Genomic DNA, 13,961 nt, shown 5'->3' with positions numbered 1-13,961 from the left:
GCTGTTTTTATTACAAACAAATTGTTAGTATACTTCAGTCTTATGGAACAGTTCTAGGAAATTATTTTATTATTTAATTGGTACAATTAAAATATATATTTCAATAATTATTTCAAATGGTAGAAATATTTATATAGAGAGAGGAGATAAATATGATAAAATAAGAACCATTAAAATGGAGAGTTTTTTTAGAAAAGCTTTTTTTTAAAAAAGCTGGGTATTTTAGTATAAGTGTAAAGGAATGATCTAAGAGTCTTTGTGTCAAGTTTCACACCATTAACATTTCGTTGTTACACTTCATGTGAAGATAGGAAATGAGAATGTAAGGTGCCTCTAAGGCAATGATAGTGAATCTCAAAATAGTAAGGCAGCTGATAGATGGAAATAAATACTGATTGTATGTGAAATGTGAAATTCTTCGGAGGCTAACTCCTTTCTAGATAGTGTACTAGTAAATTTTAACCAAAAATTTCCACTTTGTTTTTGTTTTCTCAGTTTTATTGCCCATTGTATCACTGTAAGTACTTCAGAAAGAAAAGGGGTTTGAAATAATTGTAGAAATAAACAGATATTTGTTCGGAATTAAGACTCACATTATTGTTAAAATAAACATTTTGAGTACTTTTAAAAAATATATATTAAATTGAAATCATTAGTAAAGCATTCTGTTAAACCAAGGGTTTTTCTATTGTTGTCTTAAGAGAGACATTGAGAGGTGGAATGCATTCAGACAAGAGGTACTGGATGATCAGGGTCTTGGAAACCTAACCTGAGGTTAAAGCATGTTAAAAGCATGTTTGCTTACAAAAGAAAAAAAATGAACAAAGATATAACAGTGGTATACAAATGCCACATGATAGAAAGGGTTGATTTGTTCTGTTACAACTGAAAAGGTGACAACTGATTTAAATTGGGGAAAAAAATAACCTTGCTATTCCTTCCTTGCTATTCAAGTTGGAGGAATTTCCTCATGATACTCTTAAATGGTAGAACAATCTATCTAAAATATGACAGCACCCTCTTGCTTATGTTTTTCAAATGTGGGCTAGACAACTGTCTTTCAGGGATGGTTTAATGGAATCTTGCAATGGGCCAGTTTTGCTATGGGCAAGTTTTTGACTAGATGCTCTAAAAGACCATTTTCTACTGGGATATTCTGTCTGTAAGTGTACGTTTGCATATATGTAGAATAAATATTGTTCTATGTCTAACTGTTGCAAAATGTATTTTTTCTTAATATCACAAATTCATTTGAAACCTTGGCAGCATACAGGGCTCTGCCTAACCTGTAAACTCTCTTTCCCAATTAATATCATCGTGAAACTTTGTGAGTATTTCCAAAGGGGATGGTGGGAGGGAAGGCTTGTTGCTTTTGATGGGATGATATCTGGATTCAAATCTTTTGGATTTTCTCTTCCTCCCATGATATATTTATATTGTTCCTAAATGCTAATACCTAAGAATTCAGTTTTTCTTTTGGATTTCATGTTTCTGGCAGACATGTCCTATTGCTAAACATAAAAGCATTAAAAATGTTTACACGTAACCTTGCTATGATGTACATATGTAACTTTGGATGGAAAAAAAATCAGAGCAGCCTGACTTTTGTATTTAAAAGATTAGCTTGATATAATTCCCCTTACTGCAGACTCACAGCATAACATATTCCTGCTTAATTCCTCTTTTTGATCTCATAAGAGGATGACCTCAAAGGACTTGCTGTTCAATATATTTTATTTTGAAGCTTCTGGGGAAAATTCTGCAAGCAAAACAACAGGAGAGAACAAAATAAAATGTGATTATATGTAATATTTTAATCTTGTCATAAATAGTTTCAGGTTTTAAATGAATTGCATACATTGGACACAACTTCATTTGTTTTCAAATGCTGGAGTAATTTTATTATATTTTTTAACTGAGGTAATTGTAACTTTATATTGGAAATTATTTTTTTCTGGTTAAAGCCTTATTGAAAATGAATTCACAATATCCTTACATACTAGAAAATAGGATATTGCATAATCACATATAGTTTATTTTGTTTCACAAGCATTTAAAACGTATGTAATTATTCAATATCCCATTAAATTTCTTAGGACCAATGGAATTCTAAAGCTATCAGATGAACAGCTACACTGGTGCAGAGTATTCCAAACATATATTTTTCCTACTTTTCCATAAACCGTATTTATTTTTCTTTGCTACTATTATTCCACTTAAGCTAGCAAAGAGTGCCATTTAAATCTTAATATGCCTTGAGACTTTTCAAAGTTTCATTGCAGTCATTTGTCATTTTCATTTTTGATACAGATAGTGTTATGCTTGTTGGAATTGGAATTAAGGATTTAGTTCATTTTTACTTCTCATCAAATGAAAACTGAGTGAAACAACTCAGATGTAAGCAGCACCACCTGCTTTTCCATTAGAAAGCCCCTTACTAAACACTCAGTGTGTTGACTTTGTTTTTCCTTGTGTCGTAGGTCTATAAATACTCTGCACCAGTTTTGCTGTCCAGCTCCATTGTACCATACTCTACTAACTCTCCCTGCCACACACTCAGAGTACAGGTAAGAGTAGTGATGGGCCACCCACTTCTTCCTTTCATAGAGAGATCTGGCCATACATTTATTTATGCTATTAAAGTCATAACCCATTCAATTCATTTTTTTCAAAAAAATGTAACTAGATTTGCACAATGAAGGTTTTTATAGAATTTCCATAGAAAATTAGCATAAAATCATTAAATAAACAAAGGACATATAGGCATACATAAATAAATGAAGATATAAGATTAAAAAATGTTTATCTTATTTATACCCATTTTTCTAATCTGGAAAGTATTCAAGATAGCTTTCAAATTATGCATGAAGAGTACACATGAAATGGACAGCTATTTTCATATTAATCAATAAAGGTCAGTGAGTGTCAATTTGCCATTTCATGGCTAAATATGAATGTTAAATATTAATAATGTGTTGAAAAATCATGGCACTTTCATTCTCTAGGAAAGAATCTGCAGTAAACCCTAAATCTGTAAATGTCAAAACATTATTTGTTGATGTATGTCTATATCATTCATTAATTCATTATTTGTTTTCCATAGTTTCAACATTATTCTGTTTCTCTTTGTGGTTAGAGCCCCCCCCCCCCTATATCTATACAGTAAACAATTTGGAAAGAGTGAATGTCTTACACTCTGGTTTTGAGCTTGTTTTACCATATGCGAAGACTAAAAAAAGAGAAGGCGTCAAACAGCTAGCAACTTATTAATCGTAGAGTCAATCATTATTCAGTGGATCACAGATTGCAAGAAACTGCAGCAAATTATGGTTCTGTTTTATGGAGATAATATATTTGTTTGAAGTACATTTTTAAAAAACCCACTAAGCAACTTCTGCTTTGCTACTTTTGTTTAATTAATGCTTCATTTGTGTCTGAGATGACCTGTTAGGTTGCATTCTAATGATTTCATGGTCCCTTGAAAGCATATTTCCTAATGAAATTAGAATTAATTGGTTTTATTATCTAACATATAAAAATACAACATAGAGTTAGTAACACACTTTCCATTTTTTAATAAAGCTGCTACGTTCTTGTATTAAATGATATTGCTGATTGGAGAAGAAGAAATCTCCACAGAAAGAATGTACTTGCAATTCTAAATATGTATCATCCAAATAGATTTTTAAAAAAATCATAGCAAACCTATAAATTACCCTGGACTTGAATTTTCCTTAGATTTTACTCTTAGATCTGTACAATACTTTGGATATAAAGGTAAAGAGCTGTTTTGGAGTTTATGGAATAATCCATGTAGTATCTGTCTGTAACTCCTTAAACCAAAGCCTTATTGTCCCAGGATTGTGAGGAAGCTGTGGAAGGCAGCTGGACATGTTTAAGGAGCTGCAGTCAACTGCTACATTTAAATATTTAAGAACTCCAAAGCATCTTTCTGTCTTTGACTCTGAAGTTCATTCAGTCATGGAACTGTAAAGCTGAAAGTGAGGAACCACAAAGACCATCCAGTGTAACTGGGTAGAACAAGAAGCAATGGCTGGAAACTAATCAAGGAGAGAAGCAACTTAGAACTAAGGAGAAATTTCCTAACAATTAGAACAACTGCAGAATGCTCAGGTGGATCAGTTCTTCTCTCAGTTCCCAGCTTGGGGGACGGAGGGAGTCGACGGGCTTTGGATTCCGTGGCTGGAGGGCCTGCTCTACGCCTTTCCTCCCCTTCCCCTTCTCCCTGGGGTAGTTCAGAAAGTGATATCAGAGAGTGCGGAGCTCATCTTAGTAGCACCCTACTGGCCGCGCCGGGTGTGGTTTGTGGACCTAATGTGCCTGTCAGTGTCACACCCATGGAGGATCCTGGGGAAGGATGTGGACCTCAGACAGGGGAACCTGGTGCATCCCAAGCCATAGTGGCTGCAGCTAGCTGTGTGGAGATTGAGCGGGAGCGCCCAAGGGCCGCCCAACTTTCACAGAGGGTGATCTCCACAATTAAGGCTTTATGCAAGGGTTCCACCACTAGGATTTATGATTCCACCTGGCAGGTCTTTGCAGAGTAGTGCCGGGTCTCGGGAGCGAATTCTCGCAAGGTTTCGGTACCGCACATCTTGGAGTTCCTCCAAGATGGATTGGATAGGGGGCTCTCACATGGTACCTTCGGGAGACAGGTGGCGGCCCTCTCCATGATTATTTGGGGAGAGGGGCTCTTTCCACTGTCCCAGGTCCCGTTAATTAAGAGGTTTTTGAAGGATGCAGGGAATGTCTGTCCCCCGGTAGTCCACAGGTTTCCAACATGGAGCCTCACTACAGTTCTTCAAGCAATGACAGGAGCACCATTCGAACCTCTGAGGACAGTTGACCTGAAGTTCATAACCCTTAAGGTAGTGTTCCTTGTGGCGGTCACCTCAGCCCGTCGCATCTCCAAACTGGGGGCATTGTCCTCCAGGTCGGATCTTTTTACATTCCACAATAATCGGGTCGTCCTGCAGCTGGATCCGACTTTTGTTCCGAAGGTTAATTCCCTTTTCTACAGGTCACAGGAGGTGATATTACCGGATTTTTGTCTGGACCCATCTCATGATAGGGAGCACCTTTGGCACCAGCTGGATGTCAGGCATGCCTTGCGCATTTACCTGAGATGCACGGAAGGCCTCAGGAAGTCTGAGACGCTTTTCGTTTCCTTTTATCCATCTTCCCTGGGGAAGAGGGTGTCCTCCTTGGCTATAGGGAGGTGAATCAAGCTGGCCATTGCATTGTCCTATGAGGTTCAGCACCTTCCAATGCCCCAGGGCATCACAGCACACTACCAGGAGTGCGGCTACCTCCGCAGCCTGGGCCATACAGGCACCTATCATGGAGATTTGCAGGGAAACTATGTGGGCGTCCCCATCTCCCTTTATCAGACACTACAGGTTAGATGTGTTTGCATTGGCTGATGCGACATTTGGTCGTAGGGTGTTATAACAGGTGGTAGTGCATGAGCGGCCCAGGACCAATAGTGCCCCCCCCCCCCGAGGGACATTAACTTGGGTATGTCCCAATCCTGGCTATTCCTGCAAAATTCTTCTGGAAAATGACAGTTGGTCTTACCTGAACTGTTGTTTTAGGAGGTTTTGCAGGATTAGCCAGGTTCCCACCCTAGCATTGGTCCAGGGGTTGGGGGAGTTCAGGGGGTAGGGTGTGTTCCCTTATGACTTGTTTTCAGGTGTTTTGCAGTTGGCTTAACTCGTTGAAACTGGGAACCAGGAGCAAGGAGCACAGAGGCATGGCTTTAAATTAACTCTGTCTCAAGGCCATAACAATACCCAATCCTGGCTAAACCTGCAAAACCTTCTAAAACAACAGTTTAGGTAGGACCAACTGTCATTTAGAAGAAAGAAAAAAGACTAAAAGTGCAGAGAAGAGAGAGAGAGAAATAAGAAAGAAAAAACGATAGGAATTCTTACTACTTACAAATTCTTACTATCATGTTAACAGTTCTCTGTATTATTTCCTACATAATGTAGGATTTTCTTTGCTACAGATATTTTTGTATCATTAATGCTTCACCTCATAGTTTTGACAATTGATGGACTACCTTACGTGAAAGAAAAGCATCTTTCATGTATAAGGTATAATCTGAAATTTTATTTTTAGCAGATGTAGATTTTTTTCCTCTATGAAAACAAAAAACTGGGTTTAGTCCATTGCAGTACAGTCCTCCTGAATAGGCAATTCATACAATTTACTGAGTGTGCATATAATTGCATGTACATTCTGTGAATAACACTGCACATTGAAAAAAAGAGAACCAGAGGATGAATTAAACATCATTGTTAACTTCAATGTTATTGGTTGTGTCTTCATGATGACAGAACAATTATTTTAAGAAGAAACTATCTATTGGTGGTCTCCTTCAGCCTATTATATTTCTGTCTGATCTTATTCACATCTCTAAAATAGAATCTAATTCAGGTTTGGCTTTAATAAAATTTATGAAATATTGTACATAGCATTTATGAAATTAACCATCCTGAAATAGTTCCTGTTTAGAACTAGAGTAAGTCAAATGTTTTGATTAACTTCAGTCACCCTTTTGAGTTTTGCAAACATTTTTCATGTAACCTAAAAGACCAGATTATTGCACTTCTTCATCAAGGCAATTCCGGTTTAAATTTTGCTTCTATATATGACTAAAACTAAAGAAACATAGTCACTCATGTCATTGGGCACCAGACCAATAAATTTCTCCAAAATATTGTCTTGTTTGAAAGATTTCTTTTCTTTTGTATGTGTAGAATTAGTTAATTTTCCTCGGAAGTCATTCATCTGACATCTTTTGTAACCATGCTGATTAATTTTTGCATACATTATTTACCTAATGATTCATTTTTTTTTGTTTCCATTCTTCAACATATTTTGTCTGAAAACTGTAGTCTAAAAATCTTGAAACTGGAGACTGTCTCTCTTTCTTTTTCCCTCCTCCAGCAGCACCCGTGAAAGCAAAACTATATTGCCAAGGACGTTATAGTGTCAAAGAAATACCATCATTTTCTTGTACTACCATTCTGCATAAAAAAAATTTCAGCACCTCTATGAGGTAAAAAAAATTATTCTGAGAATATTTTTTCTTTTAAAATAATGTTTGCTGCTATTTGTGCTACCCTAACTATATGATGGTTTCTGGAGCATGAAAAAGTGTCGGTCAACTTCACAGATTATCCTGATGGCAAAGAAGCCTAATTTGTTTAAAATTTATAGCCTCTTATATAACATTAGTAAACAGAAATTGGCATGGAAGTATCATGCTAGATGACTGTAGAAAGCTACAGCTCTAAATGTCTGTCTATACTGATTGTTTCAATAACTTGATAAGGCATTTCATTGTAAAATTATTAGGATTATTAATGTTTATACATATTCTATAACCACAAAACCTGGATAAGATGGAGAATTACTGCCAATACATGTAATATTTTATTAAAACCCAGTAACAATTTTTAAGTCCAAGTTTATCTTTTTCTTACTCCGACACCCCATTGTTTTGTTTGCATTATTACTTTATTACAATAAAGTACTTTCTCATGGAGAATCGGTGAACTGCAAAAAGAAAAAATAATGACAAGAATAGAATTCTGGGGATCCTAAATATAATTAGGTAACCTGTGAGCCATTGGGTCATCTTTTCAGAGATATTTTCTTACTAAATAGAGAAACATAATGACTTTGGGCAGGTAGAAAAGCAGTGGGAGGCGAGTGACTTCTGATGTTCTACTAGGTTCCCCATTGACTTTCGTTGTACAAAGCTAGCAGGGAGCAGTAAAAATGATGATTATGTGATCCAGTCTGACCACATCAGTGCAGCAGCATTGCAGAAATGAAGTGTCCACAACTTTTCAAAATTTTAATCTCATAGGAATCATGGGTCTCAGATTTTAGATCTGTAAATTAGCCCATTTGAGATGTATTGATGCAAAAAAAATGGTTGAGGCACCATTTCTCCCAACTGAAGATTACAAGAGCTATGGTGACACAGTGGTTAGAATGCAGTATTGCAGGCTAACTCACTTCTCACTGCCAGCAGTTCGATCCTGACCAGCTCAAGATCGACTCAGCCTTCCATCCTTGGTTGGTGAAATGTGGACCAGCTTATTGGGACAATATGCTGACTCTGTAAACTGCTTAGTGAGAGCTGTAAAGCACTGTAAAGCAGTATACAAGCCTAAGTTCTAGTGCTACAAACTAACAGACATTCAAGTTTTACTAGTTTATATATATTTAATAAAGACTTATAGACTCATAGGGCTGGAAGATATATTTTTCTAGCCTAAGGCAGGAGTCCTCATACCATCTCAGATAAATCATTGTCCAATCTTTTCTTGAAAAACCTCAAGCGATGGAACCCCCTCAACTCCAGGAGGCAAGCAAATCCATTACTTAACAGTTATTACTGTGAAGAAATTTGTTCTTATTGCCAGGTTGCATCTCTCCCTTATGAGCTTCCATGCATTACTTCTTGTCCAGTGGTGGGTTCCTACTGGGTTCGGACCGGTTCAGCCAAACCGGTAGTAGCTTGGTGACCTGGGTCGCTGGAACCGGCAGCGACCCAGGCCTGCCACGCCTCCGAACCAGTTATCCAGGCGGCACCATGTTGTATTTTGCTTGCCAGAGCAATTTTTATTGTACTGCACATGCAGCACACATGGTACATTTCTGAACGAACCAGCAGTAGTCTCTGCTGGAACCCATTCCTGTTCTTGTCCTACCCTCAAGTGCTTTGGAGAATAAATGGACACATTAGATTCACACAGAAACATAGAGAACACTTGAAAAGAATCCTAGTCACTGTAACCACAGATACAGTACTAAAAAGGTTCCATAAAGGAGAGAGGAGAGCCTCTTCTAAAGGACAAGATTAGAAAAAGAAAGAGGGCACTGTCAGAAATGGAATCAGAAATTTTCAGCCCATGGGGAAGTTGTAAGGACCATAATTCTCTCTCTGATTGAGACTCTGATTCAGTCTCAAGGAATCATCTTTTTGCTTGGCAAAGAAAGACTCAGTAAATCAGGGTAGTCACTTGTTAGGAGCATCCTTGGATGGAACAGACCATAAAGTAACTGGAATAATATGCTTGGTAGTGAGTGACTCCATTTAAGGAATTTAAATCAAACCATAGATAGTTGAGAAATCTGCTCAGGCTTATTTGAGAAAAAAAAATCCACAAACTCCAAGGTGATTTTTTTTAACAGAAGGCTGTACAACAAGTTTATAGTCTAAAACTGCAGAGAGAGAAGTGGGGAGACCACAAATCACTCATTCTGAACAGATTAAATGCTAGTTGACTACTTTTAAGTCCATTTGCTAGAACTTACCAAGCTGCAGTGCGTGAAATAGAAATTTTAAAAAAAGAAACTGATATTAATTCTGTAATTCACTGTTTGCAAGATTATAATCTGTATAAATATCAAGTGCAAAAAGCAGTTCTCACTCAAGAATCTGCTTGCAAGACCAGAAAAAAAGGAAGGAAAATTTCATTTGCAATGGCCTAGAATCATTTGCAAGTCACTTGTCCTAAGGAAAGTGAGAAATGACAGAGCCATTAGACTGCATTTCATAGGATGACTCATCTCAGACCAGTATTTTAAAAAGCCAGTGGGAGGTCAAGCAATGAATGCAAGAACAAATGGACCATCAGATATCATCTGTTTTGATTCTGCTACAACATTTAATTTCATTAAAGAGAAAGAAGATTCGCTGATATAAATTTAGTACAAATTTGCCATTTATTTGACATGCTGACAAAAGATCACCTCAGATGGGAGAGGCTCTGAAAATTGTGCATTAGGCAAAGGAAAGGTACTCAATTTAACAAAGAAAGATGCTGTATATATCCCAGATCGGAAGCAAATTTCCTTTCAATAAAATGTATCCTATATAAAAGGATGTGGCATAAGATTTAAAGACAATCCTTCTTATATAACTGAGAGTGCGCAATTGCATATGAAAGGGATTTTCCAGCAAAATGGACTTACGTTCTGTTTGTAAATTGGAGGGCTTAGTTCAAGCAGTAAATTCATGTACAAATCAGTCTTGATGCCAATGTTGAGTAAATGCCAAAGGCATAAGTCTATAAATGAAAAGAAAAAAATATTTGTGCATAGGGTCTAGCATATCACTAACTTATATAGAAAAGAAAGACCTTCTTGCATCATCAAACAAGATACTTATTTTCTTACTCATCAGTGAAAAGAGTGAGGTGTAGTCTTTCTGGAGAAATTCAAATAAGTGGCCTAAGCAAACCAGCAATTTGGATGCGGAAAAGCCTCAAATATTTTGCCCAGACAATGGAACATGAGGTAAAATGCAAAGTATTGAAGCTGCCGTTTTTCTTCACGAAATTCAGTAATCTGTATCCTAGAGACAAAATAAGGTGTCAGTTTTTGTTTCTATATCCAGGGAAACTGCAAACAGAGATTACAAATTTCCTAAGACATCCTTGCATGCCCAGAAGTTGACTTTGTGACAGTGCTATGCAAGGAAACTAATGAATTGCAGTCAGATGCTGTTAAGTCCAACAAAAGTGTTCCAAGGCTGTCTCACTTGGCAAGAAGGAACAAGTGGAAAGATCCCTGCACATGGAAGGACACTGAAGAGATGAGAGCCACCAAAGGAGGGAAATGGAGAAAGACTACAGAAGAAGAGAATGAAGTACTCCACAAGAATTACATTTGTCAAGCTACCTGTAAGAAATACAACCAAGGGATGTAATTGTTTTCAAGACTATGCAGATAATGAAAAAGAGGAACTCCATATCATAAAACTAAATTGATGGCCAAGGGATACATTCAGAAGTACAGGTAAACCTTGACTTACAACAGTTCATTTAGTGATTGTTTGAAGTTACAGTGGCACTGGAAAAAGTGAGTTATGACTCTTTCTCACGCTTACAACAATTGCAGCATCCCCATGGTCATGTGATCAAAATTCAGATACTCGATCATATTTATGATGGTTGCAGTGTCCCAGAATCCTGGGATCACCTTTTGTGACCTTCTGTCAAGCAAAGTCAATGGGGAGACCAGATTCACTTAACAACCATGTTACTTATTTAACAACTGCAGTGATTCACTTACCAACTGTGGCAAGAAAGGTTGTAAAATGGGACAAAACTCACAGCAAGAGAAAAATAGGGTTCAGTTGTGGCTGTAAGTCAAGAACTAGCTCTATGGTGAAGACTATGATGAGATATTTGCACTGGTAGTCAAGGATAATTTTATAAGAATACTGCTCAATATACCGCATTTTTGGAGTATAAGATGCACCTTTTCCCCCCCTTAAAAGAGAATGGAAATGTTGGTGCATCTTATAAACTGAATACAGACATTTTTGGCCTCCTGAAGGCCCGCCCCACATCCCATTTTTTGCAAAAATGCCCCCATATTTGCAAAAAATGTCCCGTTTTCTGTCCATTTTTTGCAAAAATGGGGGCAGTTTTGCCTTCCCCTGCCCTGCTGAAGCCTGCAGAGTGCTCCTGAGGGCCAGGGAGGACAAAAACCTTTTTTTCTTACTTACCTCTTTGAAATCTTGGTGCGTCTTATACACCGGTGCATCTGATAGTCTGAAAAATAAGGTAGGTAGCAGCAGCAAGACACATCAAATCCACCACCTTGATATAAAGACTCTAGGAGAAATTATAAAAGACATCTACATGCCTTTTACATGCAGCAGCCACCTGACATCAGGCAAAAAAAATCTAATATGTTTGTTTCTAGAATTTTTGCTGCCTGAAGCAAAACAGCTGGAACCTTTAATGAGAAGCTGAACAAGATGCTGGTCAAAGAAGACTTCAAAGAAAACAAGAAACAAATCTTTATTCCAGATATAGAAATTACAGATAAGACATGCATTCTCACCTATATGGGTGGTTTATTTATATTTTAAAATATAAAATTTTAAAATATAAATCTTATTTTAAGATAAGAAGGATAGCTAAAAAATTGTAAAGAACCCCATCAAGGAAGCAGAAGTAAAAGTGCTGGGAAATAGCTTCTATTATGTTGGCAGCTAGATAGAAAGAGAAATGAAAGTTATTTCCCCAACCAAGGGTATAAGACAAAATATTATCTTGAGTTCCTAAGTTTATTTAAGCCAACAAAGTCCTTGTATCTATGGAAACTAGGTTCTTAAAACAAACTGCAAAGAGCCCCTGTCAAGATTGACATATTCAGGCGTGCGTTTGGAAAGGCCCTGGATTCAGTCATAATGACAAGGCCAAACATTGCTATATCAGTATAAATCCTGTGTGTTGGTTGGTAAATGCAACAACCAAAGGAGATTATTCTTGAGTCAAAAGGTGGAGTTTAAAGAAACTACATTCTTAAATCTTAGACTGTTGGACAACAGTATCCTGGCTACAAGGATACACATTGGACAGAAGACAGGACAAATCATAAACCCACAAAAAGACAAGTGCTCCTAGGTAAAGTTGGGTTTTTGCACAATCAATTGCTATCTTATTATCCATCAAAGCACAGTAGATATTTGCAATACAATTATGCAGAGACTCTGTGCTTCATAAGTTATTAATAAATGAACTTTGATATAGATGAGAGAAGCTAATAGTTTTGTTTGAGGTCAAAGATACAGTATATTCAACTGGCCAAATGGAGAGAATTGCATCCTCAACATAGCATATAGACACCCAAGTGCCATTATAAACTGCATTTATCATTAAGCACCTCATGACTTAGAGGGCAATAGGAAGGAAATAGAGAATTAAGAATTTACTCTGAGTCCCCTCTTTGTCACTCTTCATGCTCTTTGTCAGTAAATTTGCTAATCTGAGGTCACTTCCTTCTGCTTTGCTTTTCTGACATATATGTATGCATAGAGAGTATGCTATTTTGACTCCTATCCTGGTAGGGCATAGGTAGCTAGATATGGGGCTTTGCCTATCGCTATTATGATTTTTTTATATAAATATACCTCTTTTTTAATAGTTATAAACATGTCTTGCTTGCTTAATTTTGCTCAGGTTAAAACCTCACTTTCAGGAACTTGGCATGCATAGAGAGAACACTTTAGCTTCCACTAAAAAAAATTGCACCTATTAAATGAATTTTTGAAATGCACTGCATGTTTTCTGTTAAATCTACCTGAAAGTGATAGATAAATTTAAATACAAGGTGTTAAATGATTTTCCATGCAGTATAAAATTTGACATGATTAGCTGATAAACATGAAAGTTATTCCTAATATAAGAAGTGAGGAAAGATACATCAATGCAGAGTAAAGTAGACTTTTGGTCATTTAAAAAAAAAGTGTTATGCTATAATAACTAATAAATAGTGCAAAATACTTCATACAGTTTTTATTGCTTCTCTTATCTAGTACAAAACAGCTTTTTATTATATCATAGTTTCTTCTTTGTTCTTTTTTATATTATTTTTGTAGTTTTATGCATTGTAAGGGAAGAATTTTAAAGAGTAAAAAATAGGTATATTTATCCAACTGTACATATATTTAAATATATGGTCCAGAGATGAATTGCTGTGCTCACAAAACAGTATTTTCAGTATTGCTATTCCTACAGTAAGATGGTAAGCAGCAGAAAAATGCAATTAATTTTGTATCCTTTGATGACGATATATGAGTAAATCTACTTGGCATTACCCGAATCTTTTAATTTGCTTACTAAAGAGAGCTAGGAATTTATGTTGTATCTTTATATATTTTCTAGAAACATAAACAGTAATTACTACCACCCTCAATGTAGAAAAGTGGGAGTGTGTAATTACTTCTTTTCACATAGAGAGAGAGATCTCTGTAATCTTTTAATCTAATTATAATTCTGTTTATACATGTAATAAAAAAGTTCTGGTATCTTGGAAACAAATTCAAAGCATTACCTTTAGGAGTCAGTACACAAGATTTATTCATGTGCCTATTACAATGGTTCCTTTTCTTTTCTTTC

At 36.5% G+C, this 13,961-nt stretch overlaps 1 protein-coding gene across 8 annotated transcripts in view; it reads left to right on the top strand.

Moving 5' to 3' along the window:
* The window catches only part of IQSEC1 (IQ motif and Sec7 domain ArfGEF 1), a 333,281-nt gene that overhangs the window by 117,097 nt on the left and 202,223 nt on the right, over positions 1 to 13,961 (top strand). For 4 of the 8 annotated variants that reach the window (XM_081968706.1, XM_081968713.1, XM_081968705.1 and 1 more), the window contains exon 3: positions 2,481 to 2,567. The exons of the other annotated variants lie outside the window; for them this stretch is intronic. In XM_081968706.1, coding sequence (XP_081824832.1) covers positions 2,481 to 2,567 — 87 coding nt within the window. The remainder of the gene's footprint in view (positions 1 to 2,480; positions 2,568 to 13,961) is intronic. 8 annotated transcript variants of the gene reach the window in all.

This window comes from Natrix helvetica (assembly GCF_964273705.1).
Source record: "Natrix helvetica genome assembly, chromosome: 1".
Lineage (NCBI taxonomy): Eukaryota > Metazoa > Chordata > Lepidosauria > Squamata > Natricidae > Natrix > Natrix helvetica.
This window is presented reverse-complemented; position numbering and strand designations above follow the sequence as displayed.